Source organism: Drosophila yakuba, chromosome 2L (assembly GCF_016746365.2).
Source record: "Drosophila yakuba strain Tai18E2 chromosome 2L, Prin_Dyak_Tai18E2_2.1, whole genome shotgun sequence".
In the NCBI taxonomy this organism is placed as follows: Eukaryota; Metazoa; Arthropoda; class Insecta; order Diptera; family Drosophilidae; genus Drosophila; species Drosophila yakuba.
The window spans coordinates 1411915-1431239 of NC_052527.2; the positions used below are offsets into that span (position 1 = coordinate 1411915).

Sequence of the window (19325 nt, forward strand, 5' to 3'; positions counted from 1 at the left end):
ATGTAGTAAACAACAACTAATTAATTGGGCGTGTGGGCTGCGATGATTATATTACTTATTACAGTTTAAATTACTATATGCACAATTTATTCACTTGTCTGTAACTGCAACTATTCATGTTAAATATTATTTGTTACGTCTACTCATTTGTGTTCACATTTGCATAATCATATTGAATAATTCATTTGATATTTATAGAGATATATATATGTATATGCGTACGTATAATTAACTACAGCTAGTGCATTACAATATGTACACTTAGTGGATAAACATTCGTGGGTACTGAATTGATATCTGTCTGGACGCTTACACTAATTACGAACCCCTTAAGTAACAAACAAAATGCTGCAAAATGCCGCCCATCGATCTATCTAAGTGGGTATATACTATGCACTATATATATTCTAAAGCTAACGCAGCGTTTTGGCTATCATCGTCTGCATACTTGGAGGAACTTATCATACGTTTTGTTTCATTTACAGTGATCTTTGCTATAGCTACCTTAGCCTAAAGTGTAACGAAAGCAGTTCTTAGTCGGAGATTAGCGCGAGCAGAGATAGTTTGAGCTGGAGAGCTGGAGAAAGGAGTAATATGTCTATCACTAGCATAGGGCCGATGGCTCAGAGTTCGGAGCTCGGCTTTCTTCATGTAGAAACGAAACCTTGTAATACTAATCAAACTAAAAGTAATCCTCACACGAATCTCGCACTCTGTCAGTCTCAGTCTTGGTCACAATTCTCATTTGTGACGAACGCAGCAGGGAACAGGCGAAACTCAGTTGGTTGGAGGATTGCAACTCTTCATTACTTGGAAAATCAATCATGGGGCATAAGTTATTTAAATAGCTTGGTAGGTTTACCAGTTGTTCAGTTTCAATATGACGAATCAAATGTTTTCAATAACACAATTATTCAGATTATTCTTTAAGCTCAACCCTTGCAGAAATCAGTCCACCACTTCATTCATTTCGCCTGTTCCTTGTCCTTGTGTATACCCTTTCCTTCGCACAATCTTTCCTTCAGCACAGACCTCTACCAATACCCTTTCCAAGCAGACTACTCAAAGTTCTCCACACCGCCGTTGTTGAAGCGTTCGCACCAGGCGAGTAGTTCCCGCACTTCCCGAGCGTACAGCTGTTCCTGTGACTGCAGATCACTCTGGGATTGGGACTGCGACTGCGATTTGGACTGAGACTGGCCCAAGGATGAACCAGAGAGCAAAGGTCAGACATTGTGGCCAGCTGGCTGGCTGCTGGTGCCGCTGCCAGAGTTGCTGAGCAGGCTCCTTTCGCTGGCCACGCTGCCCGGAGCGTAGATCAACTCGCTGGGTTCCTTGATGCACTCCTGCCCGTTCTTGCGACTGCTGCGCGTGCTCTGATTGCGCCAGGACTGCAGATGTCCTTCCGCCGGATGCTGTGGCACCAGGGGAATCAGCTGCTGCTGCTGCTGCGCCGGCTGCTGCTCATCCACCTTGACGTACAGTCGCTCCATGTCGTCCAGATCCCCATCCGCCGTGTGGTACAGCGCGTGCTCGTCCTCGTGCGACATCAACATGGCCATCGGCGAGGGAGAGCCACCGCAGCCCGAGTCCGCCAGCCCATTGTAGCACATCGAGGAGCCGTCGAGGTCCAGGAGATTCTGCTGGTTCTTGCCCTGATCCGTGTTCAGCACCTTGAAGCGGGCACTTTCCCTGCCGATGCTGCAGTTCGGCGGCAGCTGCTGCCTCCTCACACTGGCAAACTGCGAGGATATCGGCGAGGATTGCTTGGCGCCAGGAGCCGCCTCGTAGGTGTGGCAGTTGCTCAGCTTGTTCTCGGTGATGTGGATGTGCCGCTGCTTGTCCTTGGGGTAGTAATACTGCTCGGAGTAGACGGAGCGCGGCGGGCCCGTGTTCGTGGGGTATATCTCGCTGGTGGTGGACATCTGCTGGTAGATGTTGGTGGGTGGCAGTTGCTGGTGCTGCTGGTGCTGCTGCAGAGCCTGATGTTGCTGATGCGCCTGTTGCTGCTGCTGCTGTTGCTGCTGCTGCTGGTAGTGCGGATGCATGGGGCGCTGGAGGCCATAGCCGGGAACTGGTCGCTGTTGATAACGCGGCTGCTGCTGCTGGTGCTGCTGCTGGTGGGGACTGAGGATCGAGGAGGTGGCATATGGGGCCGGGGAGGCGTTGCCATGGCGTCCATACTCGCTGGGTGCCTTGCCAAAACTGGACACCTCGGCGTAGTCGGTGGGTATGTTGGAGTACTCGCCCACGTACCTGCAATGGACAGATAAAAACAAACAGAGTTGAAACACAGAATACTCGGTTTTTACTTGGCTTGTTTATTACAATATTCCTCTGACCCACTGGCTCCATGGCCTCCTGTGCCCCTTGTGCCCCTGCGCCCGCCCACTTCGGTTATAAATTTGCGCAATTTATGGCGCGGCGGAAATTTGCATTTTCGGTCATGCTGCTGCGCGCTTTTCCGAGCGGGAAATATGAGAATTTAGTGGGATTTCCCGTACATACACTGCGGATACACACACTCACGGCCGAGATCAGGTGGCCAAATAGTGCTGGAGACGGCTATCCTTACATCCATTAAATAAATTACCAGCTTAAAACAAAGGTGAAAATGCCGGACTTCCCCGAAAGGCAGACGCCCCAGTTTTCCATCCCAGCACTCGACCGCTTCATTCTCGCATTTTTAGCATTATTTTCACATTTAAATACTGAAAGCGGATTAACCTGGCGGGGCCATCGCGAGCCCAGCCCGAAAAAGGCGGAAAAGGGGAAAAACGATTTTAAAACTCTGTGAAAAGCTTGTAAAAATATACGGCGCATTGATGGAGTTGCCATGGCGAAGGGATAAAGCCAGGACTCCACATAGAAGGCTTTTAATGCCCTTAATGAGTGGCGCCGTGGAATTTGAAAGTGCAAAGTTGGTTCTGTACCCGGCACCCGGAGTAGTAGAGTAGTAATGAGCTTGTCAAATGTCTGATGTCTGGCACGAACATTTTAATAATTTTTAAGCGAATTATTTATCACAAGGCGATTTGCGAGGGGAACTCAAGTTGAGTAATCTCTTCAAAAACTGGTTTTACTTTCCTTTGAGTAGAGTATTATTCGCTCTGGGCGAATCTCTCGACACATATGACTCTCATTATTGTTTGATTACTTTTATTGTTATGGTTATTATTCCGTTGCAATTATTATTGTTAATATTTCGGTTAAATTGCACAGGGGCACGGGTGAGTAGGTGATGGTCATTTTCAATTTGCGTTTTAATGGCTAATTAAGTGTGCAAAATAATTATAATTATCTGGGCTGCGTATTTATTTACAGTAGTCGTTCGAAAAACAGCCAGACAACGCGTTTTCAAATTAAACATTTTTGCTTTCCTCGATGTTTTTTTTCATTTATTCTAGTGTGACTCTTTAGCTTTTGATGGCTGATTGGCATTTAATTGCCATTTTGGACGGCAGCTGGCATGACAAAAAAATTCACATTTTTAAACCAGGCAGGTTTTAATGCTAAAGCAATTGTGTTGTAAGAGCTAATAAAACACAAAATGTGTTTATAATTTAGTAGTTTAGTAGCTGCTATTAAAGTTCCCTTAATCTGGAGTATTTAACTCATAAATATGCACCACTCGAAATAATTTTTGTTTAATTTGCGGCCAGCACAAAATCAGCCACAAATAAATAACAATTACAATTCGATGCCAGGCACCAGGAACATTGCGCCAAAACACTTTCGAGTCGAAACAATATTTTCACAGCCCCATTTGATTATTTTCCTGCATTTGCCAGGGGCCAGACAAATAAATTAGATCGCCCCCGGGCGAAAGTCCGGCTACATGGATTCAACTTTGATTTGGATTTGCCATCTACCGCAAAACTAATTGCAAATTCGCGGCCAAATTATGCATAGCATATTTTATCCCTGCCCCGAATGCTTTAGCCAGTTTTTTTTTTTTTTGGCTAAAGTTAAAGTCGCGTTAAAGCCGATCCTCAGAGGCCTCAATAATTACATTGCTCTGTTTTTTCGGTGCGAACTCAACTGGGCTTTGGCGAAAAATCAACATAAATAGCGTGGCCAACATTTCTATTCCTAACTTGATTTTCCCCATGGCCCGGGGGCCACAAAGAAAGAAAAACTCTACCAAAAAGTGAGTTTTTTCGCCGGGCTCCCCTTTTTTGTGGATGCTCCTTTTTTCTGGTAGTCGCCGCGGCAGAAAAATGCAATTTCACAGTTTGGTGAATTTTTATTGTCGTCGCTTTGAGCTGCCAGGTCGACGAAACACGCTACCCTTGCAAAGGGTGTTTTGGACTGGACGTGGGGTTGGACCAGTCTGTGCTTATTACTGGATTTATCATTGAGATTCGAATTCCTTTAACCAAAATGGGGGAGCCCATCTCTTTGGTGATTGTAATCAATATTTAATATTAATAATAAGAGCATCCCCAAACCATCATTGTTTCAACAAAACACCGCCCTTATCTGCCCCTCTTTATGGTCCGATTGGTTTTTTCGGGTTGAAACTTACCGCTGCTGATTGCGTTCGGTGCCGTGTCCTCCATGAATGTCATCGCCGCCGCTGGCACCGCTGCCCGCGCCACCGGATCCACCGGAAGAGGCGCCACCGCCGGCCGGAGAACCGGGGGCACCGCAGACCGGCGCATAGTCGGCGATGTGATCCTTTTGCATCTCCAGCGAGTCGCCGCCGGGCGAGGGACGCCACACCATTCCGCCGGTGGAGGAGTCCAGCCAGTAGCCGTTCCCATTGCGCGTCGATAGACTCGGCATTTTGAGCACGTCGCTCGTGTGATTGCCTGCAGGTGAGATGGGGGAGATGGAGAAAGGGTGCCGTCAGTCAGAGCAATTAAATGTGGTGCAACAAATTGTGAGCCGAATAAATTGCTTTCCGGAAATTAAACAAAAACATACAAAAGAGCCGCCTAGACAATCGGATGTTCCCGCAAAGGATTTCGATGGGAATCCACTGGGATTTCGGTAAACCAACAGCAATTATTTCGAAAATGGCTAAGTTAACTCATTAAAGTTTTTTTAAACTCTCTCGGTGACTGCAAAAATCGTTTATTTATCAGCGAGTTAAAATGCTGGAACGTTCAAAGTCGCGCCTATAAATTGAACGCATTAAAATAATATTATCCCCAGCCAGTGACGTTGCGACTGCAAAGTTACCCCACTCCGCCAGCTGCCAAATCAAATAAATTATTGTCAATTTTCCGCCTGCATTGCCTGCTCACAAAACACAACAACTGCAGCACGGGTGCCGCATAAAAAATGCAACCAATTAAACTGTCCCCGGGTTATAACTGAGCATCAAGCGAGTGTTTTATAGCCCGCCACCTCTCGTCCAGTGTCCCTCATATTTTTGCCTTTTTTTCAGCTGGCTGCAGGTGAATATTCTGATCTCCCTCTCTGCAGCTCTGCAGCTTAGTTTATGGTAAATGGCGCCCATGAATATGCAACTTTTTGCGTCGCTCTGTTTCGCAGCATTTGGATTTTTTGGCTTTCACTGTCTGCGCTATTGTTAAGTGTTGAGTTTCGACACAAATGCATTTCCAGCTTTAAGGATTAAAGTTTAAATGTGAATGTGTTTTTAGATGCTTCACAGCTCATCCTAAATGCCCGATTCCCCAGTCAACAGACCACTACCTTCCTAATTTCAATTAGACCACAAGTAGCACCTCAACCCCAAACCCTCGCATTCCCATAACCATGGAATATATATGCACAATATATCGCGCTCCTTCCTGTTGGCCGCCTGACCAGCTCACACACACACACAAAATGTTGGTTAATAATGCACACAAAACTAAATGCATAATTGCAATGGCAGCCATTAGGGGGTTGAGTCGAGGAATTCCCGACTGGCGGCGAACTAGGGGAAGTCGCCGTCACGTGCAAAATGTTAATTTCTATTATGTGTGGCATGTGAGTGTGCCAATGTGGCGATGTGCCTGCTGCTCGGTGCTCCTATGCTTGCTGCTCCTATGTTCGCTGCCTGCTGAAATATTTATTCGCACCTATTTCGGTTTTTTTGCCCTACCGCTCTAGTTGTTGTTATTGTGTCCAACAATGGAAAATTAGCGTTATTTATATATGCAAATGTGTGTGTGGCATGTCTGGCAAGGAAGGAAACGAAAACTAGCAGCTCGCAACGGATGCAGAGCTCGAGGGCCCGGAAGATCACAGGCGCCCTGCAACTGTGGCGTATGCATATGTATTTTGAAATAGTGCTGCTCCTACACATCACGAAAATGTGTATTTTTTCTATTATCCAAATAATGATAGTCTAACTAAACTAAACTAAACTAACTTGATAAAGCAATTTATGCAACAAGCTCTGTGGTGGGCTTCACTTTAATGCCCCACAGTGGGCGCCACAAATGTGTGTTGTTTTTTCAATGTACTCACCACGCATGGTATTTAGAGCCGACTGCTTCATCATCATGTGCTTGCGCTTCACAAAGACCATTGCGCCAAAGGACAGCATAAGGACGGCCAGGATGGCGCCCAGGAGTATTATGAACCAGGGCTGCGTCAGCACATCGTTAACGTGGTCCTGATTGATGGGATAGCTGGAAGCGGCAAACCAAAATTATAAATAGAAATTATCCACTCACTGCTGAAAGCAAAACCAAAAATAGACAAGTCTTAAAGGACTCATGCTTACCGCTGATTGATGAACGGATCGAGTCGTTTTGTGATGGGATCCAAACGCAAAGTAGCTGGCACACAATAGGGACCGATTCCAGCGTTATTTCCGGCCGCCACGCCCACGGTGTACATGACGCCTTCGGTGAGATTGGCCAAAACCAAAGTGGGCGAAGCAGCATCGATGGTGACATTTGTCAGAATTCGTGAAAAATTGTGGGCAGTGTCAATTCCACGGACTATAACATGATAGTTCAAGAGAATGCCTGAAAATTTTATAGAAAAAGTAGGATAATTATGATTAGGGTACTGACTTATTTTTTTAGTAAACTCACCATGCCGATCCTTGAGTTCCGGTGCCTTCCATTTCAGGAAGACCGCTGAGGAATTGAGCAGCAGAGCCTCCATTCCATATGGAGCCTCAGAGGGAACTGGAAAGGAAACAAATTTCGGGTGGGTTAGATTTGAATTTTAGCTTGGGCTGAGATTGAGGAGCAAGGTTAAATGGCTTTTTGATTGTGGTGCGTGATGTCACCCAGCTGACGTCCGCTCTAATGAGATTTGGTGGCCGTAATTAATTAGCATTTAGTGTGTGGGTTGCCAGGGGATCATGCTGTTGCAACTAGTTCCGGGTGTTGGCTTCAAGGGTTTCCCGACCATTGCACTGCTCAGGCACATCCTGCCTGCACATCGAGTGCGTACAGAAAAGGAAACGGTTGAAAAGCAGGAAAAGAATCCTTTCCGTTCCCCCATCTCACTTCACAAGCACACACGGCTCATCTTCATTTGTTTATTTGTTTCCTGCTGTCGCTTTTTACAAGTGGGTACACTGGGCAAAATGAATTCAAAGTTTCTGGCGCCCAACGTGGGATAGAGAGATATATGTTTAACCAAGTGCAACATCTCCCCGCGCATTTCTCCAACCCTTTGCAGGTTTTGTATCTTCTTGTGTGTGCGGCTGAGTGAAGCAATTTCTTTAAATAAACACACGTGCAAAATTCTCAACGAGACAAATGTGGGAGCTCGGGAAAACAAAGCGGAGAAAGAGTGAAATCTCTAAATAGGCAACGTCTAGCGGAGTGTGAAGTGGAGTGCAGTCGTTCTTCTGTCTTTCTTTTTTTTTGGCTTTGTTGTTACCCAGCTCGCTGGATTTGCCCCTTTCCCTTGGGGACATTGCGACATGCTAAAGTGCTTGTCGTGCTTTTGTCTATGCGGGCGTTTTTGCTTTACCCCTTTGCTTTCTTCCTGGTGCTTTCTGCTTTTCGCCTTTTCTTCCGCTGATGAGGCACCGCGATGCTTAACACGTATCTGCCATTGTGTGGCATAAATGACCCCCGGGCACACGAGATTCGACAATTGTCTCAGACTCTGGCAAGCAATTGAAAAACTCCAAATTGGCACTGTGATCACTTCGAAATGCGGCTGCAACCGAGGAAAGCTTATCTAAATGAGGCAGTCCACGGGCTTTACTCGATTGTCTGTGCGAAATTGTGACTCATCTGGTTTTGGGGGTTAAGTCGATGGTGCACATGTGACTCAGATTTGGTTGCATGTGACTGACGGATATCGCGGACACACCTTTTCTCGCATATTCGGTGTCTAACATAACAAGCGAAAGCTCATTGGGCAGTATAAAGTGTTTTTGTCATAAAAGCATGCTTAAAGCATTGAACATTTGCTTGCTGCCCAGGAAATGTGGTAGCAAGAAGACGTATTATTGGTTTCTCCGGCTTAGTTAGTTTGAAATAGTTTGAGTTTAAATTAAATAGTTTAAAGTTATTAAATAGTAGTTTTCGCAAGAGCATTCCCTAGTCATTTCAACCCACTTTAAATTTACACTCTAACCTGCGTTCGCTCTACCGTTTACCAGGTGGAGCACACCTTTATTTGCCAACTTCCGACGTGGGTAAAAATGTTTCCTGTCGCGGGAAGAGGGAAATGTTGCCAGGACTCCCAGTGGAAAAGCTCGCCTAAGCAAACGCACATCAAATTTGCATTGCCAGCACTGCACATTTTTGTGGCCCACTGTGGGAGACCGAGAATACCGGGTACGTAGTACTGAGTACTGAGTGCCTTATACAGCATATAGCAATAATTGTTGTTTATCTTTACACAATTGCGTTGGCAATTTCTTTGAGTCGAGCCGTTGTTGTTGTCGGCAGGAGTCAGGCGAGATGCTCAAGTGAAAATGTGATGCATGCGAAATGAGTTTTGATTTGATGACAGCAGGGAGCAGAAAGGGTTGAGGGTTGAGCAGGTGCATCTGAGGACTTTCAGAGAGATTTGGCTTTGCTGCGCGACGTTGCTGCATTTTATATTGCTGCGGTTTGTTGACTTATTTGCGGCACTGTGAGTGCACTCCCAGTGTCTCTCGTTTCCACTTTATTTGACTGGCTTTTGTGTTTTAATTATTTTCTTTTCAATTTGTCCCCTCTTTGAAGGATCCTTGGCTCACTAAGAACTGTTCACTTTTCGCTGCACTTTCGGTGCTGCAGTGCTGCGGTGCTGCCGGAAGTTTTTATATCACAGCAGCTTTACGGGTGATGGAATGAAGTGATAAACCTGTCTGGAAAGTTTCCTTTTTTTCGGTTGAGCTTGCATTTCCTTGGCCAGCAAGTTTTCTGCACTTGAAGCAATCTTATCTGACATATTCGCTGGCTCTCAATGATATTTTTGGATAGCCCAATTCCCTGGATCAGCTGCAGACAATCCTTTAACCAACCCCAAAACGCACTGCCTTGGCTATAACACATGTAAATCGCCAGCATCAAGTATTCTGCACACAAACCGCATTTGATTTGAGACTCTTTTTGATTCCCCAACCGGAAATGTTGTGCTCCCCCTCGAGCAATTGTTTTCCACGTGGATTTGACATCCCTACCTTGTTTGGGCGCTGCTAACATTGTTTGGCATTTACGTACGCATGATTTGCCCTTGTCGGTGCTCGGTGATTGACATACTTTCATTATTCGCCCTATAACATGGCCCCCGATAAAAAAGTAACCAATAAACCCACCGAGCTGCCTACGCCCTTTTTTTCTGGGCTGTGCGAACCCGGAAAAATAATTTGCGATTATGCGACCCGCATTGAGCGCAGCTGATGTCCGCCAAGGACAAAGGATACCCCCTTCTACGTGAACCTTCTGCAGAGCCGTTTTCCTTTTACCGCTCATATCCTTTTATTGAATTTGGGTAATTGTTGCAGTGCAAAAAGTGCCCTGTAAAAGTGCCCGCCTTCTGCATTTGTCACATGCGGCCCAGAGTTTTGGGGTTGGAGTTGCCTTGGCTCACAACTACGGGGGTTGGTTTCTTGTGAAGGTATTTATACGGCTTGTTGGATTGCGCTGGATTTGATGCACATGCTTCATTAGATCGGGCGGGGAAAGTCCCAAAAAAATACAATGCAGACTGGCGATTGCAAATCCTGACTGACAGTAGCAATACGCATTCCAGAATATCGATAAAATCGCTATGATTTACCAAGCGAATGATTCCAAAAAATAATTAATTTTAGCGGAAAAACCAACTCACAAGCTACTGATTATTTAAGAAATCGATTGTCTTCGATTATTTCGATAAGTATTGATTACGCTAGCTAAACAGAGTTCTTTTCGGAATTCATCCACCCAAAAACAGCGTACGCATTCCAAATATCCCCCAATCAAAGGAGCTAATAGTATTTGAAGGAACCCTCTTTGAAGCCCTTAAAAGTTGCTTAACTCACCATCTTCCAGGGTGCGAGCGATGCGCGAATTCGACGGCTTGCCCTCGACGGATTTGTAAAATGGCACGATGAAAAATTCATACAGCGTGTACTGGACGAGCCCGGTGATGGTGCAGGATGAGGCGCCACCGCCATTGAGAATCGTTAGCATGCGATACTTGGTGCTCAGTGGGGTTGGAGCTGCTCCTCCACTCTGGTTGGTCTCCCCATCACGTTTGCCGGCAGCGGCAATATTTGGCTTTGTCGAAATCAATGCCGATGCCGAGGCAGATGCGGATGTGGATGTGGATGCGGAGCCCAGCAGCGGATTGGAATTGCTCGTAACGGGCGCCGGATTGTTGACTATTGGATTTGGCAACTGTCTCGCATAGACATAGAAACCCTCGACGTATTTGCCATTGATGATCTGCATGAGAAAGGAGGCACAGCGAATGAGGTGACGATGAGCAATGGGTTGGGGATGTGGATGGTGTGTCGATTACATACCTGCCAGGTGAGCTTCATGCTGGTGGAGTCCACCACACTGGCGTTGCTCAGCTCCACAACATCGCCGGACAGCAGACTGGCACGAGCCTCGCTCAGATCCAGACCACTATTGAAGTAGCGCTGGAAAGGGAAGAGGGAATCGAAATAAAGTATTAATGATGGAAACATAAGGGTAAACGCATGATTTTCAAAACTCACCGTTCCCACCGTAATGGGCTCCGACATCGGACTGGGCAGTGATAACCCGTGGGAGTTCTCGGCCCGAATTAGAAAGAAGTAATTCACACCAGGCAGCAGGCCCGTTTGGGTAAACGTGGTGTTTTGCACCCTGGTGCCCACAGCCACCCAGCCGTCCGTTTCGTTTTTGCCAAACATCTCGATTACATAGCCCACCAGACTGGAGCCGCCCACCTTGTTGCTCCTCGTCCAGCTGAGAGTCACCGCATTCTCGCCCTTCTCCACCATTTGTGGCTTTCCTGGCGGCCCTGGGTACGTGGAAAGTTCTGGGGCTCTGAAGAACTTGATATTCGGATTTGTCGGCGTGTCCAAACGAAGGTAGCCACTCCAAGAGGATTTGCCATTGCGATTGCTGGCCACACAGGTGTACAGGCCTTCGTCCTCGTGGCGCTGAAGATCCGAAATGGTCAGGGCTCCCGCGTCCGAGAGATTTCGCCGCTCATGCTCCTGCACATCGATGGGTATGCCATCCAGATACCACGAGACCTGTGGCACCGGAGTGCCCAGAGTTCGGCAGGGAAGCACCACAATCGATTTGACGGGCAGCGTTTGATTCACGGGCCCCTGTTCGATAATCGGCGGTGGCAGCTCGAACTGCGTATCCACACTGACCACAGTGCGACTGCTGACGCTGCCCACGGCGTTCAGGGCGTTGCAAGTGACCACCTTGCCGGAATCCTCGCGGGCAAATCGAGCTATCGAGAGCACGGAGCGGCCCTCCGGCGTCAGGGTCACTTCCATGCGACCATCCCGGTAGCCGGGCAGCAGCAGGGAGCTGTTGCCTTCCACCGACCAGTAGAGCGTTGGTCGGGGATGACCATTCGCCTGGCACTCGAAGAGCACTTCATCACCGATCTCCACCAGCTGATTCTTGGGGCGTATCACAAACTTGGGGGGAGCTAAAACGGAGAAGCGAAGAGTAATGTTAGTACACTTAAAACAACTTACAGAAATGGAACAAATGAAGGGCATCCAGCGTTTAGCAAAATGAAACTGGCTGCCAGCATTTTTTCAAGTGCACTCCAGGAACACTGGCCGCCGCATCCGGGCAATTAACTTACCGTGAACGGTGAGGATGCCCGTGGCCGTGATGCCGCCCACCGCATTGTCCGCCTCGCAAGTGTACTCGCCCATGTCCTCCAGAGTAACGTCGTCCAGCTTCAGACTGCGGTCCTCAAGTACGTGCACACGACCTGTCGAAAGAATGGTGAAATCGGGGAAATGAATATCATGTGTGGGGATGTGTGAGGATGTGTTCGGCCCAGAAGCATTCGAAAGAAAAACAAACTTTCTGGCTGCCTGTCTCTGTCTCCGTCTCGGCTTCTACTTCGTTAGTAGTTCAAGTGGCGGAAAAATGGCCAAGCCGTATCCTCCACAGCCAAATAACCGCAGCAAAGTAAGCCAGGCCAAGACAAGATACGACATAGACTATAACCACCGCCTGCCCCAGGAGAAGAGCACCTTTTGTGGTTTTTCGCCGCACAATAAACAGAAAGAAAAGACAAAGGTTTTGGGGGCGAAGCTGACTCTGCTTTCTTTTTGGTTGGTTGACTGCGAAATAGGTTTTAAATGTGGCTGCTCCTGCTCACCAGCTCGCCAGTTCACCAGCTCACCTTTTCGCTTTCCTATTCCTAGCCACTGTGCCAATTGTTTGCTTAACAAAAGTTTAGGACAACAAGCGAGACAGCCAGGAGAGCTGCCACTCCCTCTGCACTTCCCCACGACAGACTGTGGCATCTTTGCTGCTACTATTTTCTTTGAGGTCTTTAAAGAAGCGTAAACTAGCTGGAGAAAATTGCTCCTGCCAGGCGAAGGATGGGGGGTCATCTCCCCCAACGAGGGGTTAGTGGCACTGCCCTTCGGGTTGGCGAGCGACTCCGTCTGAAGGACAACATTGCAACAGTCGAGTGTTGTGCAAGCAAAATTGTTGATTGCTGCCAACAGAGATTGGCAATTAACGGAATTAAAAGTTACAGTTGTGTTTGCCCAGCTAGGGCGCAAAGGGGGCGTGGCTGGTGGTGCGAGGGTGGCTACCCTGGGCCGAAACCGCATCACCCAAACCGTGAACCCAAACTAACAACAGCAAACGCAGTTGGAAGGGCGGCAATGTTGTTGCAGAGGTGTTTTGCACACTGCTAGAAAAGTATAAAATACTGTTTAATTCAGCTGAGAACATTAATCAAGAATCCTACGAAATATTTCCCAGTGCACTCCGTAAACGCAGCCAATTGGCAACACGAAGAGCCACTGGCCAAAGCAACCGCATAAACTAACTTTTTGTTTTGTTTTCTATTTTTGCGTCCACAGTGCTCTGTGTGTGTAACGAACCCTCGACTCTACTTGAGCCATGGGTAAACAAAAAGCTTTAATTTCATTTGAAATTGCGGCCTGTGCATGTGTGAATAACTGCCCCAGTAACTGAGAGACAGAGCCAACATGGCTGCCCGGCCATTTCCGGTTAATTGAAGCTGAATGGAGCCAAGAAAACTTACGCAGTGGCATATTGCCGCCGGAGGCAGTGCGTCGCCACAGGACATCGGGCAGGGGATCGCCTCCGATGCGGCACTGGAACACCACCGAGCTGCCCACCACCGCCGTCTGGTTCTGGGGTCCTCGGATGAGGAATGGACGCACTGAAACAGAAAAGAAAGTATATATACTTGTAGTGTGGGAAGAGATAACGGAACTAGGACATCCAGCAAGATATGTTAGTCATATAACATTGCACATTAAAAAGGGATCCTGAACATCCAAACTACTCACCATGCACTTTCAGAAAGGCGGTGGCCGACTCCCGGGTGCCAACCACATTCTTGACCACACACTGGTAGCGTCCGTCGTCGGATTGACGGGCTTCTTGGATGGCCAGATTGCCGCCGTCGACAATGCGAATCCGCTTGTTGCCGACGAGATTCAGGGTCTGGCCGTTCTTGCGCCACGAGATTTGCGGCTCCGGAGATCCGCGGGGAGCACCGCATTCCATAAGGGCCACTTCGCCCTGGGCCACGCGGGTATTTGCCGGCTCCAAACGGAATTCGTCGCGGAGAACTGGTGGGGAAAGATGGGGAAAATGGCAGTGAGATTGTGAGATTGACAAGTGGCGCGGGAAAGCGCCCGGAGTAAGAGCTTTGATTGATTCAATATTAATAACTGTCAGGTGTACGCCAGGCACCGTCCACTTTGCCGGGCTACAGCTATGCTCCTCCATATTTTATAAGCCACCTACCCACCGAACCCACCTATCCACCTATCCACCTGACCCTCTGGCTCCATCTCCCGATCCCGCTGCTGCTGCACCTACTACCTCAATATGCCAATAAAAGCTTGGTAATGATAGCCGGACTCCAGGTTTACGGCTTTGAACGGACGGACACGACTCTCTTTCGCAAACAGCCAACGGAAATATTAATAAGCTATGGCATTTGCAATGCTTATTTTTATTTATTCGCCGGCCAGCCACTTGCATCTTCTGTGCTCGCATTTTTATCGAGCGCAAATGCAAACTGGTTGGCGTATACAAAATGTAAAATGCGAAATGCGAAATGCAAAATGCAAAATGTAAAATGCACTTCAATAAACGCATAATGCGCTCCACTGAGCGCCAAAGGCACTGCAATAAACACACAGCGGCGATGGCTTTACGTTCGGAACTCGGTTATCAGGGAGTTGGTCAAGTTTATATGGCTTTAAGCCCAGCTGAAATCGGAATCCTTTATGGTTTGCCGGATTAATTAATCCTTGATGCTCCAACAACCTGAAATCCCCACAGCTCTCATAAGCTGGCTATCGATTACGTGGCAAGAAGACTTCTCTTTTATATAAATTCACTTTGTTTAACTTTATAAGTAAGGAAGGGAATGGAATAGAATGCAAAGGGTCCTCCCCTTTCTATGCAGCTGCCCGTTTTGGGGTAATTTTCGGGAAATGCAACCCTCCAATTAGCTGCAAATGTTGGCTTGCTCTGAGGCCCAATCAATCAAAGTCGCATTTATGTCGCTTTCGATATGGCTAACTATATTTTCTGAGCCCTAAGAAAGTCTTTACGAAATAGCTGTGTAAAAGTTAGTCTAGCCACCCAAGTCATTTTAATTGAATTTGTTAAGCCACGATTAATTTCAATGAAAAACGCAAGTTTGATGTATTATCATGCAAATTGTACTCCTGTTAAAACACTCAACCAATTAGCGCAGTTACTTACATGCCACTTGCAACGTTGCATTCCTGGATCGCGCCACTCCAAACTCGTTCTTCGCCTCGCACCAGTAAGTGCCCGCATCGCTCTCTCTACGTGAGTGGATGACCTGCGGGGAAGAGGAGGGGGAATCAAGGGTAAGGAAGATTATTAAACACACGAGTTAAGAGATTTAAGTAGTTTTTCTGGGCAGCTTAGGCCGGGTCACAGGTCACGTGTCAGATCAAAAAGTCTCAAAATCGCTCATCCGAAATCAAATAAAAGGGAAACGTGCCATGGGCTCATTGTATGTACCTCCTGCACTGCCCATATTGTAGGCAGTTGTCCAGTCTGCGTATACGCAATTTAATTTAATTAAAAAATACATTCAGGCCAGCCAGCCGCCCAAGGGGTAGCATCCTTCTCTGCTGGGCCTTAATCACTCGGCCACTTCAATTTTAATTGGCAACAAACCGAATCTCGTTGGGGATCGGGGTGACTTACCCCCAAAAAAAATACAAATTGTTATGGACAATAATAAAAGTGAATTGCTGAACTTGAGCTTCGCCTCGAGGTTCAACTTGAGAATTTGTGTGGAATTATTCAAGGGCGGGCGTCTAGTTTGTTGTTTTTTACATTTAAATTTAAAATTTAGCACAAATTCAAGACCCACTGAGGCATTATTAATCTGCAGAAAAACAATAACAAAAGCGCAGAGTGAATTTGTTGCATTTAATGAAAATAGCGGAAAAGAAGGAAAAAACGAGTAGGAATTTAATATAAACAGAGTCCGAGGAAATTGCAATGCCTGATGGGAGAATCAAGAATCGAGAATGGAGAGACAGACAGACGACACCCCTTTTGCTTTGGAGTTTGGGGACTTTGAGGAGTCTCGTTAGCTGAAATTGCGCAATGTGCACGCACGAAATGATATAGGGGTTGCTCAGGGGTCTTCTAACCCCAACGAGAGATCTCTGTTTGTTCATCAGGTTGTTTTCCCTATCAAGCTACCAACCTATCAGCCAAAGTGCAACCAGTCGGAAGCCCATAAAATAATATGGCCAGGCCGAAAAAATGCTGAAGCAGAAACATCACAGAACAGCAGAAGACACACGAACTGCTTATGCACAAATGTTGCGTTTCACATGGCATTCGAGGAGTAGGACTCGCTCGGCCTGGGAACCCAAATAAAGGAATTCGACAGCTGTATTGGCAGAGCCATAATGATAGACTCGATATGAGAGCCGGAATGAGTTGATTGGTTATGATGCGTACCTTGAGAAAGAATAGACCCCCGGCGGGCAGCATTATGCGATGCGAGCCCGTATCCGTCTTCAGTTCGCGGCCGTCCTTAAACCACTGAATGCTTGGTGTTGGATTGCCCTCGGCCTGGCAATTAAACGTAAATGGATCATTTTTTGGCACCGTCGTGTCCATGGGATGCTCGATGATGCGTGGATTTTCACCTGGAATGGAAACGGGGAAAGAGGCGTTCATTAATATCGTGTCTTTTATATGCACCGTCAAGGAGATGGATGTGTGCAAAGTAACCCTACGCCGAGGAGGCCACTTGAGTGCGTGTTGGATTTCCAAAGGATCGCGTGTGTGTGGGATCATCTCTGGGGATTTCCCGTTCCCATTCCCATTCCCATTCCCTAAACGAAACTCATCTTTGAAGGCTAAACAAGTTTTGTCACTTAATGCAGCGGCAATTAAGAGGCCATTAAGGAGACGTTCTAGGCTCCAAAATCCAGCCAGAAATTATGTTAAGCAGCAGCGAAGTTTCACTTGAGGCGGCTGCTCCTCTCAAATTCAATTAACTTCATGAAAATATTTGCCCGCCCTCGGCTCCCTCAGTACTTTCGGCACAAAGGACCCGTCCGCCGACTAAACATAAATTTGTGCATGTCGATAAGGACGAAACAAAGGACTCCGCTAGATAAACTTTATTAAAAGCAGCAAGCGGCAGAAAGTAACGATAGACGGCGAAAGCAGTTGGATCCGAACCAACAGCTGAAATGTAATTACAAAAGCGCTTAAAGGTGAAAAATGTGTGTGTTTGCCCAGCGGAGGAGGAGGAGTGCGATGTAAATCCCTGGCCAGAGGTAGAATGCGGTGGAATGCCTTTGGTTAGCAGCATCATTCAGCCGGAAATTAAGTTTTCCAGATTTATTGAAAGCGGATAGTAATGAGAGCTTGCAGCGCAGGAGAGTCACGGGAAACCAGAGCAAACAGGAATAGAGATGGGCGCGTATCACTGTTTGCCAATAGGGAATAAATCACGGGATGTGGAGGGTCAACTGGGTATATTAGCTAGTTAATATTTAACACTTTTTAAAAGTTTGCCAACTAATTCCAAACATTAACTCACTCCTGTTTTGCTCAGCTCTTTACTAGTAACTAGATCTGCTCGCAATTCGACACCCGAGGCGTGACCTTTGAGCCCTGGCATGGCCAGTATGCAAATCGAATCGCATCGTGACACTGCTATCACTGTGGGAAATCACTGAATCAGCATCCATCCAGTGATTCTATTTCTATTGCGAGCCAGCAGCAGATGAACGATGACATTTGTCAAATGTGTTTCGCCGAAAAAAGGGGACGAGGCTTGGGGAAATGAAAGGACTGCACCTTGGACATTTGTCAATTGCTGTTGTACTTGGCTTTTGATGTTGCTGCCGTTGTGAGAGTTGTTGTTGTGATTGCCACCCGGATAGCAGCCTTTTGTTGTGCTCTCAAAGGGGCAGAGGGAAAGGGGGGTGATGAGCTTTGAGCCATTGTCTGATTTCGGCCATGTCCAAAAGGGTGCTGCCTCGTTTGTTTGCCCGAGCTGCGTTGTCATGGCTACATTCTTGTGTTCTTGTGTGCTAATTTAAATGATGAAATATACTCAAATAGTTCTGTCACGCCAACAACGCACAGCTTATTAAAAGCGCCACACAAAGTATACGAATTTTTGCAGTTTTTGCCAGCAACACCTGCTAGAACTTTCTTTGCCGGCAAACAAAATATTTAATTAAGCAAAAATCTGCTGCTGGTTGAATAAATATTTCAACATTTTTTGTTATCCCACCAGAAGCAAACGAAACCACACAGAAAAGCAAAACGAAAGGGAGACAGGACTTCGATAAGCTAGCCAAAAGGAAATGCAAAAATAAAATCAGGTAAAATGTGTAAACTTTGCAGCAAGAATTTTCCACACGCACAGTCTCTGCGGCAGTTGTTAAATAAAGAGTTGAAGTTTTTCATAATAGCATGTAAAAAGGCAGAAACTGAGAGAAATTTTGAGCACTGCATAACAATGAAAGCCCCATGCACTTGGAATTTTTCACGAAGAAATGTTAAGAGATCATACAAAATATGTCTTTAAACATATGTAAACAGAAAATGGAAAAAAAACTTTAAAAAAGCTATTAAGAACTTTTAAACAGTCCTCAACGTCGGAAAGCATGCTTTAAGCATGCTTTGAGCTATTAGATAGTCGTAAGTTCGTAAAATTTGATTTAAAATGAAATTTGAAAGACTGAACGAAATGCTGAACCAAATTTCCAGTAGATCCCCAGCTTGTACCACACAATTACCCATTTTTGCTCAGCACTTAATTACGCTCATTTGGCATATATGCTCTTCATTTGTTCTGCATCTGTGTGCATATTTATGTATGTGGGTGAAAGTAAGCACATGCATGTGTGTGTGTGTGGGTGGCAGGGAAATTTATGCATGCATACACCGTGCGCAAAGAACTCCGGAGAATGTAAAAGAAGTTTTGAGTAAATAAACAGCAACAGCACAGGAACAGAGGCAAAAAGTGCTGCCGGCGATGAAATCATGCAAGCATGCACATGCACCTAAGCAAACAATCGCGCTCACATTTGGGGCCCAGAGAGAGAGAGAGAGACGGGCGCTGTGGCGAAGACAGAGATGGCAAGAGGGGCGCAGAGAGGGACGGGGATAGCGGTCTGTGTCTGCTGAACTCATAATGCGCCACTAACGTGTTGGGGAGTTTTGCGGGCTGCAGCGGCAAACAGCAACAATAATAAC

The 19325-nt window shown here is 46.6% G+C and overlaps 1 protein-coding gene across 3 annotated transcripts in view; it reads right to left on the reverse strand.

Moving 5' to 3' along the window:
* Positions 1-1084: 1084 nt before the first annotated feature.
* LOC6526423 (roundabout homolog 2) overlaps positions 1085-19325 on the reverse strand; it is a 39350-nt gene continuing 21109 nt past the window's right edge. The window contains exons 2-14 of one of the 3 annotated variants that reach the window (XM_002087506.4): positions 16560-16750; positions 15312-15414; positions 13877-14161; positions 13606-13746; positions 12175-12306; positions 11075-12012; positions 10877-10996; positions 10391-10796; positions 7002-7097; positions 6686-6932; positions 6427-6590; positions 4529-4814; positions 1085-2256 (exon numbers count right to left, since the gene is read on the reverse strand). In XM_002087506.4, coding sequence (XP_002087542.3) covers positions 1227-2256; positions 4529-4814; positions 6427-6590; positions 6686-6932; positions 7002-7097; positions 10391-10796; positions 10877-10996; positions 11075-12012; positions 12175-12306; positions 13606-13746; positions 13877-14161; positions 15312-15414; positions 16560-16750 — 4139 coding nt within the window. In that variant the 3' untranslated portion in view covers positions 1085-1226. Of the gene's footprint in view, positions 2257-4528; positions 4815-6426; positions 6591-6685; positions 6933-7001; positions 7098-10390; positions 10797-10876; positions 12013-12174; positions 12307-13605; positions 13747-13876; positions 14162-15311; positions 15415-16559; positions 16751-19325 lie in introns of those variants that run through there. The other 2 variants (XM_039370463.2, XM_039370465.2) reach the window with 2 other exon arrangements.